General features: G+C 34.5%; 1 protein-coding gene across 2 annotated transcripts in view; it reads left to right on the forward strand.

Moving 5' to 3' along the window:
• Window positions 1-21,701, forward strand: part of CRPPA (CDP-L-ribitol pyrophosphorylase A) — a 125,724-nt gene that overhangs the window by 62,725 nt on the left and 41,298 nt on the right. The window contains exons 6-9 of one of the 2 annotated variants that reach the window (XM_056334914.1): window positions 2,726-2,823; window positions 7,368-7,457; window positions 8,158-8,250; window positions 12,683-12,811. In XM_056334914.1, coding sequence (XP_056190889.1) covers window positions 2,726-2,823; window positions 7,368-7,457; window positions 8,158-8,250; window positions 12,683-12,811 — 410 coding nt within the window. The remainder of the gene's footprint in view (window positions 1-2,725; window positions 2,824-7,367; window positions 7,458-8,157; window positions 8,251-12,682; window positions 12,812-21,701) is intronic. The other variant, XM_056334915.1, reaches the window with a different exon arrangement.

Here is a 21,701-nt window from a genome sequence, read left to right on the forward strand (position 1 = left end):
ATTCTTTATGACATGGCCCTGATGTGGCTTTCCAGAATAACTGTTCCGTTCACCCAGGCAAACTTCTGAAAGCCAGGAGTGAAGTGCTGCGTGCGGTCAGCAGGACCCACGCGAGGCCTGCGCCGGCGCTGCCTGGGTTCGTGGGGCCAGCGTGTTGGCACTGAGTGAACAGAGCTCCAGCGGCTCGCCGGCGCTGGGACACGGGCAGTCTTGGGGAGCGGGGCTCCATGCAGCCTGCCTTCCCACAGTACGGCAAACCTGCAAACTGCTAAATTAACATACAGATGGTTTTGGTCACTTGACACGGTTGGGATTTAAATGGAAATTGAGTCTTAAATTTCAACTAGAACAGAACCGTTGCTTTGCTGTGATGATTTCGTAAACTATGATTTCCCAGACTTCATTTTTCTTGATCATTTAAAAGCATGCAGCATCTTATCAATGTGTGTATTATCGTTAAATTATTTTTTCATACTTTATTTGTAGACTTTCCCCCTGCTGCATTATATTCCTCCTTCCTCCAGATTACAAATACATTTTTTCACACTTAATTCAATTTTGCTTTCTTCTTTATTAAATTGAACCTGCAAATCTTAGTTGCTTTTTTGGTAGTCATCTCTCCTTTCTCACTTACATTGCAGGAAGTTAGAGGTCTGAGGGGGCCGGGGAGAGGAGTGAGATGGGCTTTATGGCTGCAGTCTTTGAGCAGCAGCCTCTTGTGAGGTTACTTTTGACACTTGCAGTTGATAACTGACGACTTTTTAAAAAGAACTGTCAGAGCCTAAATTATGGTGCCTTCTTGGCTTCCACAGCCTTCTTCCACATGTGGATTTTTGTAACAGCTCCAATCTGACCTTCTTCATTAAGTTACTTGGTTCAATAGAATCGGAGTTCTTGAAATCTGATATGCCAGTCTGGTTTATTATGTACATCTATCTTGTATCTGCATTCCACGTACAGTACTAAATTCAAGGGACTCTTGCTCTTATTTCAGTCTCCCCACCAGTTTCTTTCTGCTGATAAGAAATTAATTCAATATGGTTTCCCATTGACCCATATTTTAGACTGTAAAGTTCTTCTGTATAAGTAGAAGCCAACTTTGGCGCATGTTCAGTATATTTTTTTGCCCAGTGTATCTATGGGAAGATAATTTCTCCCACAGTCATGGTATCCTATGATTTCCAGTCCTATGAGAAGTGGCCATGCATTTTTTTAATTCTCACTTTCATCTGGTTGTGATGGTTTATAAACAGATGTTTATTGTTCCCTCTCTTTCTCCCTGCCCCGACACCCACCCACCCCCCGCCGCATTTTTGCTAACTTAATACAAAGTCAGTTGCTACCACTATTTTTGTTGTCATGTTACAAATAATGGATTTCATAAATGCCCATAATTCATAAAATCATTGTAATTATATTTTGGGATACTCAGTGGTTGATTCACTTGTCCTGCTTACAAATAATAGTTTAAAATTTGTAACTCACTTTCCAATAATGTTAACTCTGCAGCAGCTTTAAAATTAATTTTCAGGTCTGTATGTCTATTTTTGTAAAGAAGTCTTTACGTTTACAATAGAAAGTGAGATGTTTACTTTAACGCATCTGATTGAACTTATTGTGTGGTATGTAATTATAAAAAAAACCTTTCCACATGCAACAAATATGTATCTTTATACTCAGACTTGTTTGAAGAGAAGTTAGGCCATATTTTTATAATTTCTTTTATGTCTTTCACTACTGATTTATCTTGTGGTGGTTTGGTATATTTCTGTCCCTGAAGTTTCATTGAAGTCTGCTTTAAACATAATTAGACTTTACCTTTATGAAATTTCTAGCTGCTTATGGAGTGGCAACCCCAAAGACATTAGAAATTTTATGTTTTTGTCTGCATATTAATTCAGCATCTCAAAGATAAAATCCTGAATTAGAAGTGAGAATTCTAGACTTGAATTATTTTGTTTGCTTAAAGAAAGGAAAATGTTCACTCAATCTTCAAACTAGTCAATAACAAAAGAAAATACTAATTTTCTGAAATATTTGCTTTATGGAGCAGATCAGGCAATAGCCTGAAACTATTTGTTCTCAGTATCAAGAAAATATTATATTTTTTCCCCATCAGTAAAAGATCTAAGAGACTGCCCATGCTAAGATCTTTTTCACTGACTCTGCAACTTTTTTGATACTGAGATGAACAGTTATATCTGCTATCTCCCTGAAATGTATTTTCAATGCATTTGGGTTTTTTTAGCTATGTACTATATATTGTTGGGAAGTGGATTTATGCTATCTCCTGGGGTTTTTCTGCTTTTCTCAATATTGCTGACACTGCATTTAGTGATTTGTTGAAGTGGTAGTGGTATGAGGTTTTCAAAAAGTTGTTTTCTTGGTTTTCATCTAGTGTCAGTAATGTGTACCTAAACAAATACTTTTTCATAGAAGTCCCTTATTTAAATGGGCTCTGGCGACAGTGTGATTATGTGATGTTTTAATGTACAAAATCATATAAAATATAATATGAACTTTATATTTGTGATGTATGTTACATAAATTATGTAGTTATATTAGCTGTGCCTTGAAATAAGTTGTCTCAAAATTAAATTTACAGCTGTTGAAAAGGTTCTGTCAAGATACAGCAGTATATGGATGGAAGGTAATGTTTAGCAGATTAGTAATTTTGATTGATTTACCTTTGCATGAAATACTAAGGGTTTTTTCTTGATCACAGACAACCTATCACAACAAGTTTGTGTTATTACTGATGTGAAGGAAGCTGTTGCACAAGTAGGTTTTCGCCTTCATGAATCTCTGAAAAACCAATTAAAAGTAAGTACAACTGTATGTCTGTAAACTGTACAATTAATTTAATGTTTCTGGTTGTTGCAACTCATAAGAAATGGTCTAAATAATGTGAATACGGAAACAGAGACCTCCTGGGTCACTATAGTATTTATTACAAGGGATTAACACCAGGTGTGGAAGTTACCCAGAAGGAAGCATCTTCAGCCCAGCTATGCTGTGGAGGGGGATCTTACTGATCCTCTTAAAATGTATATATTAGATTAGAGGAGAAATTGGATCCAGACAACTGAGAGGCCATTTTCTTTAGATTTTATAAATTCAGTAAGCTCAAATTGTAACAAATATGTTACAGAGGAAATGCTTTTGTTACTTTGAAGTCTGAATTAAATTCTGAACCCGCTAAAGAGTAGGATGTATTCCTGCAGAACTGTGAATGCAAAGTCAAATTAATCAGCCTTTTTGCAGAGAGACAGGGGACATTTCACTCAGTGGATGTTCATTGAAGCCTTTGCTGTAGGATATTGATGGCATTTTCTACTGGCATTTAACTATCTTTTCGTTTTTCATTGTTTCTACTAATAGAACTATCAAGTTGTCATTTTTCCCAAAGGTGGTTTACATTCGGTAATTGCTTAAATCTTGACTGGTCTTGGGGTGTTTCTTAATTATATCTTATGTGATGGTATCACATCTTTCTGTTTCTAAGGGTAATAGAAAGGGAATAGCTGTTCAAAAATACAGATTTCCTGATTTGCACAATGTTGCTTTTGCAATGGTTTTATTCATGTCTGTTGTTGTTCTGCAGTGTGCGCTTTGTTAAGAGTAGGATGTTCTTCTGTAGCAAACTGTATTGCTATTTTATATCTAGAAATGCCACTTGACATTGTACTTACAGGTTTTATTTGGAAACAATTGCATTTAATATGGAAAATCATGCTTTTTTAAAAGTCTACATTTAAAAGTGCAAAACATTAGCAGAGTTGAATAAGATCTTTTCTTGTCTGAATAGCTGTATAATGGAGCAGAACTATGTTTCCATTTCACTGATACCAGGTCTGTTACTGTTTTTCCTTTTTCTTTCCATTTAAACTATTCTACGGTTACTAGGAAGACGTAGCAACCTCAAATCAGACTGCCAGCAAAACTAGTTAAAATTTTCAACATGTTTCCAAATTTTCATTTCAAAACCAGTTTATTGTTGGGTTGGTCCAGCACATGAACCCATGGTGCATTTGAATAAAACACACATAAAATGGGCACAAACAACGTAATGAGGGCATAAAATGAAGGGATTCCTACTAATATGGGACTGAATTTTTTTCATGGTTCTATTAAATCAGTTTATTTAGTTGATAATTTCTTCTCTTTTTTTTTTGATCCATGTTGTCTTTCCTCATAATGAAGTTGATTGTTTAATTTCTTTTCAACAGTTCCTAAGAATTCCTGCAGTGATACCTACCAAACAACTTCATCAAGATCCCTGTCTTCTTGTGTCCCTTTAAACATCCTTAGTAATTAATTTCATGAACCCTTACACTGAATATCTTCGAAAACTAATATTTATGTATTGTGTGTCTTGTTTTTAAATGGTATAATCTCTTGACTTAATTTTTAAGCTTACCAATATACAGAACTTCTAGTTTGAAACACCTTAGAATATATCCACTGGCCTATGATTTCTCAAGTGAAGCACAATAACCTTGTGAGAGAGAGATTTGGCTCTGTACAATGTGATAATTGCTGTACCACACTGAAAGCCGGGCCTTTTCAAAAGGCTAATTGGATGATAATTGATCTAAGACAGACACTAACTGGGAATCATTCAGTAGCCTACATACTTCAAATTTAAACTAACTGAAATTTAAACTGGCCGTGGTCAATATTTTAACGTTTTAGATAGTTTTGACACTCTAGTTCTTAGTACCAGCCATATTTATTTTTAGGATATTTGTTAACTTCTAGATGCATCCTTAAAGAAAAATTAAATTGTTAGTGGGGTTTCCGTGAGAGACTCCAAAAACAGGGGAAAAAAGATGTAAAAATTGAAATGATGAGATAAAGAAATGAAAATAAAAGCTTTTCTAAAAAAAATAAATAAATAAAAAAATAAATAAGGCAGCCGTTACTGCTTGCAAAGTACTTTAAGAGTAAATATTTTAATCAGTGTTACTGTAAACCATATAACTAATACGTGAATGCTTTACAGAAGATATCTTAGTGTGGAAGACATAAATTGAGTCTTTCCTTATGTTTGTTATTTAGCCCTTTCTTTTGAAACAAGCAAACCTAAATGGGGGACTGAAGGTGTTTTCTTCTGTGACTGGAAATGACGTACTCCTGCTTATTCAGTGACAAAGTGCTCCTGTCACATGAAATGTAATCAATTGGATGGAGCTGGGGTTTTTTTTGTGACTGGATAAATATCCACAAGCAGTATATCAAAATATTTGGTTAGTTTTAATTAGTAAATGAACTAGTGTTTCACTAGTAGAAATGCACTAATTTCTTAAACATCGCTTTGTCCGCTTGCTGAATTGTTATTAATTGTGATTTCAAATTCTGATATAATTCAACTAACTTTTACAGATTCCCAATGTCCTGATATTATTTTTCAATTTTATGGAAAGCTTCAGGACAGGGCATCTGATAAGCAGAAAAACATTAAAGAAAACATTATTATTCCTATCTTCATGTTCATGAAAACTTACAGTCTCTGCTTCTTTATACTACCTGCATAGCAATTGCTATAATGACCAGAAGTGATTAAGAAAATCCATTTTTTTTTTTTTCTATTTAAACACTGAAACGTTATGCGATGAACACATTTTACTGAGGTCGTGGGTTTCGGTAATTTTTGCTCTCTCAAATAGCCAATAACATTGATTAATATTAATTTTAATTAAAAAAAACCCCAAACTTTGGCATAGGATACTAACATGCCAAATAGAATTTAAATTAATTTTAATTAATTGATGCTGTATTGAAGGTTCTAATTAGGCAGCTGTGTATACTTTTCCAAGCAAGAAATCTGATTTAATTTTTGCTGGAAAATATGGCTGTAAAACAAAAGACTCAGTTAACTGCTTTATCAAATTGTTCAATTTAAATCAAAACTCTGATATACTATTAATTTTTAAATGTTCAGGAATACTTAAGCGTCATGTATCGTAATATCTTAAGGAAAAAGAAAACAAATAGGCCTTGTCCCCTGAGTCATGTTCCATTTACCTTCTGAAAAGACTGTGGCATGCATTATGCTCCTGTTCATCTAAGTATATGCGGGGTTGTAAAGGTACTGGGGATTTCTGACTTTACTTCTGCAGTTCAAGTCAGGAGAGTTTTGTGTATTTGCAATACCTGGAGTATTACATTTTTAGAGTATATTAAGTAATTCTTGCCTTTTGTGATTTTATTGGTTTAAATCTCTTTAAAATATTAAATGTTAAGTATTTCGGGTTGTTTGAACAAATTTTCAGTCGAAAATGTTTCTAAAATCTTTAGTGCATAAGTATCAACTTTTGGGTTTCAAACCACCTTCCTTTGCAAAAAGTTAGCTCCCCAGGTATTACAAAAATAAACAAATACAGCTTTAGATAACAGTGCAAAGCCTTTTTAAATGTTGTATTTGGTACTTCTGTTGGATGGTGGATTACGTGACATTTTGAGGGAACACAGCGGTGTGTGTGTTCCTTCTGTTGTTGGCTGCTATATATAATATGTCTTCTGGGCAGCTTATTTGAGCAGTGGAACAGTGAGGTTTGCTAGTTTAATAGAAGCAACATGAAGATTTTTTTTGCCTTATTTTCAAGTTTTTTTAGTTGGCTTCAAAGTGTTATCATCTTTTAGGGGATTAATTCCCCTTTTACTACCTGGTTTGCTGTTTTACTTAAAGCAATCCTGAAGCTGATAGTGCAGTAGAAGCTAGTTTTTATTTTAATTAGGATAATTTCTTAGCTGGTGTTTTAGTTAAAGGTTGCAAAATAAGTATGTCTGTGATTAAGGTAGTATTTTGAAGTATTCACTAAGGAAATTATTTTCAGGAGAAATTCTAAATGAGTCTTGTCATATGTAGAGTCCTAGAATACCTGTGTACCTGGTCTTTCATATGTTCTTCTTCAATTATTTTATTTTTAGTTGTATGAAGACAAAATATATATGTATTTGAATATTACAGAGATTTTCTCAGAATTAGAGGTCTAAAATCATTAGATCATCTTGATCCTATGAACAGTGGTTTCATCTCTGGCAACAGCTGAACATCCTACTGCAGGCAGCAGCAGTAGTAGTGTCTGCTGCTGCCAGGGCTGTGTCTGGCATGGCTCCCCTACCAGTGTGCTTCAGCAAAAACTTGCAGAAAACTCTGCAGAGTGTTGTGACTCCATGCTTCACTGTTGAGCCACCTACAAATCTGAGCAATTTTTAATTCTCATAGTGGAAATAGTAATTGCCTGTTTTAAATTGTTGGAATGAACAAACTCTGCCATAACGGTGGAAACTTTAGCACGTTGTTGAGGCTGAAGTAAAATTTGTGACATAGTGATTTTTATTTTTTTTTTTTTCCTAATCAGGTTGAAGCTATATCAGTATCTCTAAGCAAAAATGATAGCCATCTACAGAACATCTTTTCAGGACAGTGCTACAATTTTGTTTGTGTAAATGTAAGTAGTAAGGATGCATGCTTTTTAGTTTTGCACTTAAACTTATTAGTAACAGTCAATAATAATTAGATATTTGAATAATACGTTGTTCATTATTTCTGTGCTCTTGGTATATCCTTTCTGATGTGCGCCAGACTAGACCTTTGAGATACTGGCCCATCCTTTCTCTCCTGGTTCTGCACTTCCATCAGTGTGGTGTTAAATAAGCCATGAATTCTTGAATAAGAAGGATACAACTGAAAGTAGTTTAAAATTTCCTGTCATAGATAATGTATTGAAGCGAAATGTCTCGAGAAGAGGTATGTCTTACATGTCATCATCTAACTAACTGTGCATTGCTGCTGTGGTCTAAATCAGCATTTTCTATCTTGGGCACATTTATGCCATACAATCTGTATTTGGGTCCCTGTATGGGAACAGGAAGGTTTTAGATGGACCCACATCTAAGACCAATCAAGACCCTTAAGCTTGTTATATGTATACGTCTTAAGGATAATATTATTATTTCATATTCTTTTTCAAACAGCTATAACTTTACCAGTTTACAACTATATTAAAACCAAATAACCAAGGAAACAAAAAAACCCCAAACCAAAAAAGTGTTGTATCTTTTTTTGATAAATATCAGAACTTTGAATTCCATTTTTATGAAATCAGTGTTTGATGTTTTCAATAATTCTAAGCACTTCTTTTCTTTTAGGATAAAAAGTATGCCATTCAAGAAACCCAGCAACTAGCGGATATGTTGGAAAAATCAAATATTCCTCTCTTATATCCAGTTGTCCTTATTTCGGTAGGTAACTCCTGTAAGTTACTGTAGAAAGCATCTAATGAAATATTTTTAAATGTTAGAGTAGGTTTAAGCTGCTGCTAGCTCTGAATAAAATTGTAAATTTGAACTGAAAATTGGACTGTAAAGAGCCTCATTTGCACTTCAGAAAATGTACTGCATGCTCTCAGGAAATAAACCAGCACTAGCAAATGACAATTTATTATGTTTCTGTGAAAGACTCATTGTGGCTAGTCATACTGAACTGTTAACTCCTGCTTTGCTTTTGTGCTCCATCTCTGCTGGGGATGCTGTGAATGTTGTACTCTGCTTGAGTGCTCAGCTGAAACAGAATTAAGTGGCTTATTTTTTTTCTGTGCTCTGTGGTTTATTCAAAGTTTTAAAATTGTTGTTGCTTTTCTGGTCCAAGGATTAAAAAATAACTTTGAAGTACTTTGCAATAGAAGTTTAATACATACTTTACTTATTGAGATGATGTTAAGACTGAAAAAAACCTAATCTGGTATGTGGCAGAAGTTTTAAAGTGTATTTTTTGGCTGAAATTCTTATTACTTTTAATATTGCTGCCAGAATAATTTAACAGTTCATGTGGATGACAGCTGAAGGTGTGCATGACTTTTATTTTACTCAGACTGTTAAAAAGGAGAAAATACAAGAAGATTTGAAAGTCTATGCAGAGTAACCAGATCCAGTTAATTCTGTCATTATGTTTTCTGGCTTAATAGGTAGGGATGAGAAGTGTTCGGTGGAATGAGTGTCATTAATGCCATATGTCATGTGGAATGTGCCTCTGGACTACATTTATTATGCTCTGCAGCAATAACACAAGATAATATGTTGTGACTTTAAAATATAGTTCCATATTTGAGGCTCTTGAAAAAAGAATAAATAGTTATTTTATATGGGGCCAGAATAGTTTCTGAAGTGCAGAGTCTAGTGATCTGGAGGGAAAACTGAGCGTTTACTTGTCAATTTTATACTTAATCTGAAATTTAAGTGATGAAATTGCATTACTGATCCAACAAATAAATGAGTTATCATGAAGCTTGATTAGTTTTACAAAGGAAGAAAGTTATATCCTTGCCTATAGAGTGTTGTTGTCTTGGGAGTGAATCTATGAACATCAATATTTAGCACTTTAGACTTTTTTTCTTGACCCTGTTTCTGAGGAAGTTCAGAGTAGAGCTTTAATTGTACTGAATTTTCAAAGGTCAATTATTTCTGCCTTTGATAATCAAAGCAATGACATGCCTCCAATTTTGTTGCCTTACAAGGCTACTGGATGTGCAGAATGCTCCTTTCTGAACTGAGAATATTTTTATTAGTCCTTTACCAAGAATATAAACAACACCATCCCCACCCCCCTACCTCCCATTTCTGTCTGTATTACATCTGGGGTTTGTGCAGATAAAGTTGGAATTAATCAAGTAGGCAATACCATGGTGTTAAAAGCATGTTTATTTTGTGCCTGATTCATAGCTAATCTCTACTCTGGACTTTGAATTAAGTGGTTTTTTAGTGTCACACGAGGAATGTGAGCGCTGTATTTTAGTAATTGTACCTGTATGTTTTCTGGACTTAGTATTCCTGAGAAATAGGTATGAAGCAAATAATGCTTACACAAGCTCACCATGAAACTCAGGTTTGCCCCTAAGATACTAGATCTTGAAGTCATTGTGGAATCCAGCGCCATTTTTAATGAAACTGTAGTTGCTTGAGTGGCTTGCAGTGTGCACAAATTATTTAGTTGGACACCTTTTAAAATAGCCTCAGGAGAAAACGATACATTTAATCTCTTTACCATGCTCCAGATCCATGAGTTGTTCCTGACAACTACCTGAAATTTCCCAAAACCAGACAGTGAGAGAAAAGTCTCATAACTAGGTGGAAGCAGTTGCTAATATTTAAAACACAGCTACACATATATTTGTTAAAATTATCATTAAAAAAATAAAGTACTTTAACTGTAAAAAGGCATTTTATGCTACACTTTTGAATTTTATGGAGGTATCACACTATGTTTTAGAAATACAAGAAGGAACAAATGGGAAGACTGGAAGGTATGTTTTAAATGACCGAAGAATTAGCTAAACAAATCATTGCCTCATATTAATCGCTGGGAACTATTTAAGTCATTTAAACTTCTGATCCCTAAAACTCATTACAGATGGTATGGCTGGGGGACAGAAACTTCCTTCAGCAGTCTTTAATTACAATGTTGAGTGTCCTCTTCACTAAGGCTTATGAGTGGGAGACTCCTCGGCTTTATTCTTCGCTGTATACTTTGTTTAACATAAAACCTGAATGCATTGTTAGTGAAAAGCCTTTTAAGACGCTTTCTTTTGATGTTAAAGGGCCCGTTAGTATTTCTCAGGCAGATGTGACAGAATTTTAAGCAATATGGTGACATTTAAATGCAGAGGTTTCAGGTACTAGCTTATTATACTTTTCTACTCAAAAGTAAAACTGTTCCTGGTAGTGAAGAATTGAAAGGATAAATGTGGAGAGCAGCTAACTGCTTCCATTCTAACCTCATAATCAGGAACAGTCTAATGTAGACTTTTTGCGTAATTGGAAAGTTCTTGTCTATTCTTTGATTTCAGGACACACAGCTTTTTTGTAACAATCTGATAATTAAAAGAATCAGTTTTATTTTTCCTTCCAATATTCAGCTGCTTTAGTTGTAAAAGTGACAGGTGTTGTTATTGTGCCATATTGTCTGTTTAACCAGCCTGGGGAGAATTGTCCCAGTAAAAGGATGAGCTTGCACTGGACGTGATGGCTTCTGTCCATATTTCCACATATAAATTGCCTCAGATTTCAAAGTCTATCCTTTATCCTGATGCCTGACTGGAGTTTTTTGTGGCATTTGTAAGCTGAAGCAGCAATTGGAGTACTGTATCCAGACATAGAAAAAGGAAGATTAACGTTACAGGAGAAATAGGAAGCAGAGAGGTGAACTTCATGCAATTATTTGTCTGCATCAAACCAGTATCCTTTCCAAATCTGCTATAACCAGGAGAATCATATTCCTAAACTGACATTACTTTTCTGAGTAATACATGTTCGTATTTGTAGATGCTGTGAATGGATATGATTTTTGTTTTGTTGTTATTACTTAAGGTTAGAAAGAAATGAATGCTAGTACTTCACCTCTGTAGTTACCATTATTTGCATTTCGTACAAAAGTTAAGTTTGAGAAAAATCTCTTTTTAAAGCTGTGGAACAGGTTAATGGTAAATAGGTGTTAGGTTGTGTTCTCTCAAAATAATAGGTTTTAAAATTTCATGTAAATAGCTGTAAATGAGCAGTGCTTAGCCTTGTTTTGGGTAAAAATAACAAAATAAGGAGTGTCTGAAAATTAATCTCTGCCTGTGTAATAGCAGACAATAGCTTTGCTCCTGGTGAGTATGCACTTAGACAGTAAAGAGCTTTTTAAAAAGTGTTGCAAGGGAAAATAAGTAACAACCTGTTATTGGTCAGGGTAAATTGAACGTAAAGTACAAAGGGAATTTGAAATAATTTTCCCAGGCACAGATCTCTGGGGCTACCTCTATACTCCCACCTCTCTGTAGTACTTACAGATAAGTTTTATGTCGATGGAATGATTCAACCAGAAAAATATTTTCTTTCTTTTAAGGGAGGGGCATTTCTGCTATTGATAGATGCTGATCCTTCATATGTACAGATCAGCATCCTTAATTTTGATTTCTGCATTTGAGAGAAACTTGGTAAATTGATTAAACTGTGGAACACATAAGCCTTGGGAAAGGGTTGAGCTAGTTGACACCTCCCTGGAGATCAGTTTCGGGTCCTAAGGATGAGACCCACCATCTTTGTGCAGCATCTCTGCTTTTCCAGCCTTTCCCTGCCCAAGAGGTCAGGACAGTCATATCTCTACCTTCTTTTGAAGTAGTTTCTTCTTTTTAAACTTGAAGTGTTATCTTGAAATTAATCCAGTTTAGGCAACTAATTTGCTATACTGAAAAGGTAGTGAATTCAAAGTAAATCTTTAAAGAATGCATTTCCGTTTTGATAACTTGTAAGATGCTTAAGTAAACCACCTGCCTTTCTCTAGTATCCCAATAGTAAATAAATAAATAAATCTGTGAATATTAGATTACAGCTTAGAAAATAATGTTGTTGTTTTTCTGATTTTAATTAATTAGTTTTACTGTACAGTTAGAACAATGTGCTCTGGTGAGTTTTGGTGTATTGGTTTCACTGTGCTTTGAAAAGAATAACTTTCACGTCACTAAATATTTAAGTAGTGCAATTCAATAGTAATAGAAGCTAAGAAAAATCTTTGTTAGCCTGTATTTGTATGTATGCTTAACACATAAAAATGAGATACTAAAACCTCAAAACTGGTGGTCTAAAATAGCATGCTGTGGAAAAAGTGGATTATTTTTTTTCCTTATTTGTTCCTTTGCAGGTGCACTTGGATATTTCAGAAAATATTTCTTTCAGCATTGGGATGGAAGAACTAACTAGGATCAAGAAATTTGCAAGGGAAATGAAAAAGAAAAATATTTTGGTTTATGGTCTCCTTATCCAAGATAAGGTATGTAATTCTTTTTCTATGTGCAAATTATCTTCTTTTGTGATTTATATGATTAATGATAGAATCTTCATTTAAAACAAAATCAAAGGGGAATAAATATGACATGAAAAAGATTTTTTTAAAGAAGATTCTTGCCTGTTCTTGTTCAAAATTCAGAAGGCTCTGTGGTTATAGGCAAAAATGTAAGCATTTTGATTAGAGAGGAATAAATTGTAAACATTTTATAGAAGCATGTGAAAATGTCAGGGCCTTTTTCTTTTTGCTTTCCTGCTTTGCGGCTTGCTTTTTGCAGCATTAAAAAAGTAAAAAATAGTAGAAGTACTTTTGCTCAGGTTTTGCAGAATTTTACATTCCTCATCAAAACAGTGTTTGGTATTCAGGTGACAGGAAGGGCATGGTATATAGGTGTTGAAACAGTGTCCATGTCTGCAGTAGCAGCAAATTGCCTCAGCTGGAGGCAAAAAGGGTTAGTACTCCAGCATCCTTTGTACTCACAAAAGCTTTTTAAAATAAACCATTTTGGCTAGGAATCGTGTTCTGCCAACCAGAAAAGCAGGCTGCCTTGCCTCCAGTACAAATTATAGTCTTTGCAGCTTCTTAACGTAGTCAACAGTTAAAGGAAGAAGTAAGTTAGATATTCAATGGGAATTTTCATAAAGAACAAAAGTAATCTCAACTGATTTTTTTAGGTTGGGTTAGGGGTTTGGGTTTATATATAATTGATTAAACATGGCTATAGTTCTCTGTCGTCTTCTGGTATACTGAAGTCCTGATTTCCCCTCCCAAATTGTATGGCTTTATTAAGAGCTGAGTATCAATACCTATCAGTTTATGCTTTTACAGACTTCTGATGCCAACAGAACATGAATAATACTATTATATGACATTCATTTGTCTCTTGTTTGTCCAACATACAAGTAGGGTGTACAACTATTTCCAGTCTCCTTTCTGGTAATATCAAAGCTCATTTTTTCCAAGGTGAATTCTGGCTTCCTTTGGTAAAAATCATTTGAAAACTGTTGGAACATACAGACACCTTATCATGGCAAAAAGTAACATTGCAAATATTGCTTTAATGTAAACTGCTGTTTCTTTCCTTTTAAACTGCATAGGGTGTAGATAAGATTTTATTTCCAAAATGATCAAATATACGTATGTGGATAACAAGTTAGCAAAGCTGACTGGAACAAAGGAAGAACTTACAAACTTCAAGTGGATTTTTATGACCGTGGCACCAAAATATTTTATTAATAACTGACATCTGTAAGAGAACTGAAAAAGAATGCTGCCTCCATTTTTCGAAAATGAAAAGCTAAAACAATTATATAAGATCACTGCAAACAGAGTTGTCATTTATTAGTGTGGAAAAAATATTATATAGATTAAAACACTTTGCAAAGTAAGTAAACTACCTCTAGCTATCTTGCTCTAAAATGGCTTTAAAACATGTCCTGCTTACAAAGACAGGTTATGCAGATCATGTGTGTATATGGGGTACATGTATCAAATTTTCTTTTGGCTGCAGATCTACAAAGGACATAATTGTTTCTAGGTGAAAGACATATGGAAAAACTTGTCATATGAAAGTAGAAATGACATAACCCAAACTTTATTGCTGGTCTGCAGGAGAGTGAGAGTGGGGCACTGTCAACAAAATCAATTTGTTAAGTGAAAAGAAGTCTCTAAAACAGTTGGGTTTTTTTTGTTTGAAATTCCAAAGCATGATTTGAGAGTTACCAAGTTTTTTTACTTTTTAGTATGACCCATTAGCTAATAGGTGAATCCATAGGTGAATTCCATGCTTGAAGATAGAAAGGTGAATATTATACAGGCATGATGGGGGGTCCAGAGGAAGTGGAAACACAAAATGCACCTGCTGCTGTAATGCAGGATACTCAGCCTGTTGTTGCAGTAACTTCTGTCTGTATTTGCTTTTCAGAAGTCCCTGAAAGCTATGGTTTATTTCAGGAAAAGTGATGACAGATTACTTCACAGAGCTTCCCTCTAGCTGGCAGGTTTATATCACCACTACCAGACATGCACGGTTGATGTACACACTTTTACTAATTCAAAAACAGGAATAAAATATAAGGGACAATGAATTTATTGAGGCATATGACCGTGGTAAAACTGAGGTGAAATTATTTTAGTTTAGAAGGGTTGTGTGACTAAATAGGTGTGATGATATCTTAATATAAAAGAATATGGGTGCACTTTCTAAGATTCTGCATTAGAAAAGTAAATTTGTTGAGATAAATATTTTTTGAGATCAAAATTGATTTTTATGTTTTGGAAATGAAGTGGAATGCTTTTTGAATCTAGGAGTACATTTTTGACAGTATTGGAGAAGACATGAAGCCCCAAGAAAAAGTTTAAGTCTTCATTTTCATTTCTTAAATGCAGTGTTTATTTGGTATTTAGAAAAAGATATCAAGTGCTTCTGTGAATATTTGATACTCAAAGAAGCAAATCAGGAAAATTAAAGGAAAATGTGCTTTATAAATGACCTGCTTTGTACCTTCCGTTTGCTCAAAATGAGTGCATGTTCATAGCTTGTACACAAATAGTTCTTCTCTGATAAATGTCACGCATGGAATACCAAATTACTGATATTGATACGAAGATTGGATCTGCTTCATAACAGCTCTAGTTTGCATCCTGAGTTTATTGTTGATTTAAATTTCACTGATGAAAATATTTTTAAAGACAGTTCTTTTCTAAAACAGTTCCTCAATGTTAGAAATATTTTACATATTCAGAACACAGAGGGGGAAAGCGTATTCAGTAAATTCCAGAGTCTGAACTTGTGGAGTTAGCTTTTGAATGTTTTTCAGAGAACTTGAAGGAAATAGCTGATAAACAAAGAGAACTGAAAATAAGGAGAAGAATCCAGTTTTTATGGAAGATATAACCATCATGTGCTGATGACAATGTTAGTTAAATTCCAACTGTTTTGATTTAATGAGTACTTTACCTTGAAAATAGTAATGACTGGTATGGTATGATTATATATCAGAATAAGATTTTTTTTTTAAAAAGAGTAGTTAGTCTAGTAGGGTGTAATGCAAAAGAATCAATTCTGAATATGAGGAGGAAAAGCTATAAAAAGAACCCAAGTTATTCTTAAATAAACAGTTACTTAAAAGGGGTGTTAAGAATTGCTAAGAAACCAAAGAATACAAAAGGTAATGTCAAGACATTGCATCCATGTAGAGCTGGAAATATGTTAATCTTAAAAGCATTGGTTTATGTCATTCAGTCCACAAGATTTGGGAGGGAACTTCAGCTACATGTGGCAGTTATTGATCTGTGTTCTGAACAATGGAATAATACTGAACTTGGGTCTTGATCTCACAAACACATGCATTATTATCTTTAAACGTACCCTAGATAGTTAATGGTTTTATACCTAAATATGACAGTAATGTTTTTTTTAAAAAATCAACTATTTTCTCTATTTACTGCTGTTCTCCCTTTTAAAATAATAATGTCTTATGACTGAACTACAAAAAATAGTCAACACATATAAAGAAAAATACAAGCAGCATTTTCTAATATGGGAGTGCAAATTCAGAAGCTTGTAAAGGACTCAGTAATAAGATCTTGGTCTAGAGGTTTCAATAATAACTTTTGTTAATTTTCACAGGCAATAAAAATTATCATTTTCCAATTATCCAAAATAAAGCATGCATGGGTGGACATAGGAAGCCACAGAAAGCTTTAAAATATGAAAATAATACTAATACATCTTTGGTAAAGAATTACATTAATTTTAAATATTCCTACTTCAGAGAGACACTGACAGAATGTTGGGTCAGAACAGCAAATATGTGCTGAGGCTTGCCTGGGGTAAGGTGGCCCCGAATACTTTTGCCTCTGAAACCACCATTTAATTAAGATAAAGGAACTGTTCACTGACAGCCAGAAAAGTTGCAGTCCATACACTAAAAAGAGACAAATGACACAATAGAATAATTGTTGTGAAGCTCCCTAAAACTAAATGGAAACGAAACTGTGGGTGATTTCTTATGCAAGCATCCTGGACCTTTATTGTAGTCTTTAAGACTTTTTGAGGGCAAGAGGCCCATCTACAGTGTGCTTGATGACTCAGGAAATATTTGCAGTGCTAAATATGTTTTCTGTCTGACTTGGTAAACCGAAAAGGTAAACATTTATAGTTTCCTTTTTGTCAAAGATGCCTTAAAAATAGTATTACATGCAGACGTTAAGGCAGTGGTTCTAAAAACAGAGATCGCAATCCCAAAGGGGATCATCCAAGTGGCAAAGCTGAAGGTGGTTTGGCAATCAGTAGTGAGATATAATGAGCCTGAAGAGCGAATGAAGTAAAATCACCAACTAGAAGTCGGATAACTTGTTGCAGACAAATGAACCGTGCCCTACATGACCCCTGCATGCTTCTTAATTCATTTAATAATCAGTGTAGAATTGGTCAGATGACTGCAATCTGACTAGAATGATTGGGTTGCTGCTGGGAGACCTCTTTCTTCTCAAGATGACACTTTTTTTATTTCAGCTGCAATGACATAATGGGTTACAATGAACCTGGAAATCTACTCACAGAAGTCCTTAGGGCCAAGTAATTACTGTTTAGTATTTTCAAGAGCCAGAAACTGAACTTTTAAGTAGCATGATCCTGTGGACTGCTCACTCTTTCATCATGGAAAATTAGGCAAATGAGTGATGAGCCAGAGTGATCTTGCTTGCACAGTGTGGGACAGAGTGGGAAACTGAATCTAGTTTAAAACTTTCTATGCAAGTAACTTCATAGAAATCAGCATCTCTAAGTTTGTTAATGCAAAGACCTAGTAGGTCATTCACCAAAAAACCCAGAGATTGGTATTTATGGAGGCTGGACACTACTTTATCTTTAATTATTACTGTCTGTGATCAGTCATGACTGCATATTTTTCAGTAGGTAGAACTAACTTCATGAAAAAGGTTTACAAACACTGACTTTAAAATAAAACTACAAGTAACTCTTAATGGAAAGTTCAGTGAATAAAGGCAGAACCGGAGGCTCGGTTCACTTGATAAGAAATTGAACATAAAACTATCCTTTTCCCTTGAGAAATGGCTGAAACAAAAATAGTAAGATCGCTTATAAAGGACAATATTCTGAAAGGGCCATATCACCTTTTAATGCCCCCAGAAGATGGTAGTGGAATTTACAGTATCAAATGTCTATAGGTGGTGTTTTGCATACATCAGTTTTCAGATCTTCAGTATTTAGCTTACCTTCATCTTTGAATTTTGCAATTGGGTGATTATTTAAAGCAGATTTGTTTGCTTTGGTGAAAAAGACTATATTTTCATGGAGAAAAAAATCATTGTGCTCCATCAGTATTTTTACACACATTAGAGATAAATTTCTTGCCCACCTTGATAATTTTGGCTTTGATTTTGAAGTCTCCAACAGCTCATCATTTATTCATACATTTTACTGTGTGAATATGTGGAAATCTTAACAGGGTTTGTTCAAAATGTGTATGATCAAAAACATTGGTCCATCTGGTTGATTTTATCATCAGACTTTTTTGTCTGTCACACTTGCTCATGTGAAAGCACATTTACAGGAACTTTTAAAAATAGCAGTTTTTAAATATAGATTTAGTGATACTGTTTGTAACAACTGCCTGTTACTGCAACGTATTTCTCTAATTGTTACAAGTTATTCTCACAAATTTTGGAGACTTCTCTTAAGATTTCTGTCACTGAAATACTTATATTACTTAACTACAAAAAATCAATTCTAAATTTAACGTTTGAAAGAAAGCTGAGTAGTTCCAAAGAAATACTACTATGTGTGAATATTTTTTTCTGCTATGTAATATATCCAAAAATAATAAACCAGCTTGGTGCCTTTTCATTTTGAACTGAAAACTGTTTGATCAAACCAGCCTTCTGCATCTGTTTGTATCATTCAGAGCATGTCAAGAAATAAAAAAAGGTCATTACCTGTTGGTTAATAAAATGTTGGTTAAACTTTCGGCTTTAAGTCAGGAAAGGGTGTAAACATTTGATTGTTAAATCTTTTAACACAGAACAAGGAAATCTCATTTTTGCCTTGAAGTGCTCTGGTGCATAGCGTTGTGGGGAGCACAGCTCTTTGCCTGTGCTGCTGCTGATTTTAGTAGGTATCTTGAAGCCTGATACTGGATCGTATTGATCCACAAATTGTGATTGTTACTCTTTTTTCTTTTTAAGGTTTTGGTATTTCTACCTGGAATGCATGCTTATGTGGTCTTGCATTGGCTTGCCCATTTTCTCCCTGTGTCTTTTTCTCTCTGTTTTCACTCTCCCTTGCATTTCCTTGTTTTCCCTCAAGTTTCGTCATCTCCTAGCCAGTACAGGTAATAAAGTAGTGGATTCATTGCAACTGTGCAGCTTTACTAAAGGCACTCAGATGAAGTATTTCCAAAAACTACCTTCACAGCGTAGTACCAAATTCCCAGTCTGAGGAAGATAAGCTTTTTAGAAAAATAATCCGTAACCTTTTGGGTTTTCATTAACTGTATAGGTTTTTATCAGAAAAAGGTCAGAAAATTGCTCAATTTGTCTCTGCTATTAGAGCTTGTAGGAGTTTAACAAGCTGCACAGAAAATGATGACATTAATGTTTTATGCCTTTTACACATGACCTTTTCAGACTTATTTCAGCTATTAAACTTAAAATTGGATAAATCAGAGTTCTCCCATCACCTTGTCAGCTAAAATGATTAAGGCAAGTAGACTTACCTTAGAAGTCATGTCTTTGTAAAACAGTTTTTAATCTTCCTTGCTTTTATAGCCCAGTTCAGCCATTCTGGCAATGTTAGTCAATAAATGTTGCCAGTTAGTTCTTAGTGAACATTTTAATTGTATAAAATATATTCCTTTAAAATAGCTGAATAGTAAGGAGGGGAGTTTTGGGGAACAAGTAGATTAAAGGTGAAATGCCAAGCTCTCTAGAGGAAAGGAAAATATGTAATATACAATATAGCAACTTAGAAAAGTGTGTACATATTAATTATGCTAGATACTTTAATGTGATAAGAAATAAACATTGAATTGGAACCATCTGCAAAAACAAATACTAGGAACAGCAAATCTGAGTTTCATCTTCAAATCTGTTAGGATGAGTTATTCTGACTTTTTGTCTGTCTTATGAAAGCTTTGATGTTGACCTGCTATCTCTTGGTGGAAACATATAAACATTTAAGATGAAAGGATTTTGACACAAAATTTTGTTTGCAAACAAACCACTTTTAACTTCTTTTTTCCATTGATTGCTTGCCTACAAGAAGCTGGTGAAGACCATTGTATCTGTTTATGGACAGTTGCAATTCCAATTTTAGTGCTGCAATTCTCAACTTAAAGCGATGCTTTGTACTCTTTTACTCTCTAAGCTGGGCATCAAAAATTAGTCTTCTCACTTTGCATCCATGCTGTACCCCCTAGGCATCACTTAGCAGGTGACCAAAATACTCATCTATAGTAGAGAGTACATCTGGTTTTCCCAGCTTAGTTCTGAATACATAAAACAATAAAAAGCTTACTAGAATTGTTATGTGTGTTTAAGAAGCATTTTGAAAGTGTTACCAGCTTGCTGTTGCATTAGTTTCCTGATAATCTTTTGTATTTTGGATGCATTTTTTTAGTAAAAAATATGGCTGAAATTTTTCAGATAACTTTTTCCAGTTGCAATGCAAAGTTTAGTTTTATAGCTGAAGTATTAAACAACTCTGAAAATAAGAGTTTATAGAGTCAATGCTAGCTTGGCTGCTAATACAAATATTGGTCAGTATTTTACTGTAGAGTCATCTTCTCTGGAAGATGTGTTCTCTGTTGCCTTGTAGGTTTTGTATTTAATCATATGGCGAAGATATGTAACATTTCTGTAGAATTTAGGGTTTCTACAGGCAAAGATCAGTAATTTCTGCTCCATTAATTTATTTGTATCTAATGATACAGAGATCAGTTATGCGCTTTTTTTTTTTTACCATGCCCCCAACCATATAACTTCCTCAGTTTGTAGCACATTTTCATTACTGTATTTGACCAGGGATATGTAAAGTTCTTCCGACATTTAAACACAAGAAGAGATTCCTCATTAAGGTGTACATTGTTAGTAACTGAAACCATTCCGTGGCTTTTGCTGCAGTCCTCAAGGTATAGTAGCTCCTAAAATTTGTGCAACAGAGGCAGTGGCCGTCAGATCTATATTGGGAATATTAGTTTCCATTTTAAACCTCCTCTGCTATTTACAAGCGGGAATCAAGTAATCTAGCCCCAGGCTGACTTTGGGGAATTTCTTTACAAGGGTTGGAAGCAGTGCTTGAGGTTTTTGTACAGAGCTGAGATACTAAGCCCCAAATCTTATTTGTTGCTTATATCAGATTGTTCACATGAAAGTCATCAGTTATGGAACATACCCAATGCTGAAGTATATAAAAATAATGTGATATTACACTGTACGGCAAAAGCCCTATAATGTCAAGAATGAAAAATGCCTTTTACTCCCCAGCCTGTGTACAGCCTTCAGGTCCCATGAACTTTTAAAAATTATGTGGGGAATATTAGCAATAAAACATAACAGACATTTTGGATTGAAAATATAAGAAAATTAATTATTTTTGTAGTTTATTTAAAATAAAGTTTTCTCGGCAGAACTGATAGAAACAATAGGAAATGATAAACCTGCTACTCTAGATCTTTCCCACCATGTATTTTCTGTTGTCTTCAAATGAGCCTGCTTTGCTTTTTGATTCTGGGTTTTAAGAAATGTGAATTAATCCAGTCCCGTGTTTTTTCTTGAGCTGTTTCTTGATTGCAAAGGGAGTTTTCTTTGAATAAAAGATGATGCATCCTTACATAGATTAAGTAACAGCTTT

This window comes from Falco biarmicus, chromosome 4 (genome assembly GCF_023638135.1).
Source record: "Falco biarmicus isolate bFalBia1 chromosome 4, bFalBia1.pri, whole genome shotgun sequence".
NCBI classification, from domain to species: domain Eukaryota; kingdom Metazoa; phylum Chordata; class Aves; order Falconiformes; family Falconidae; genus Falco; species Falco biarmicus.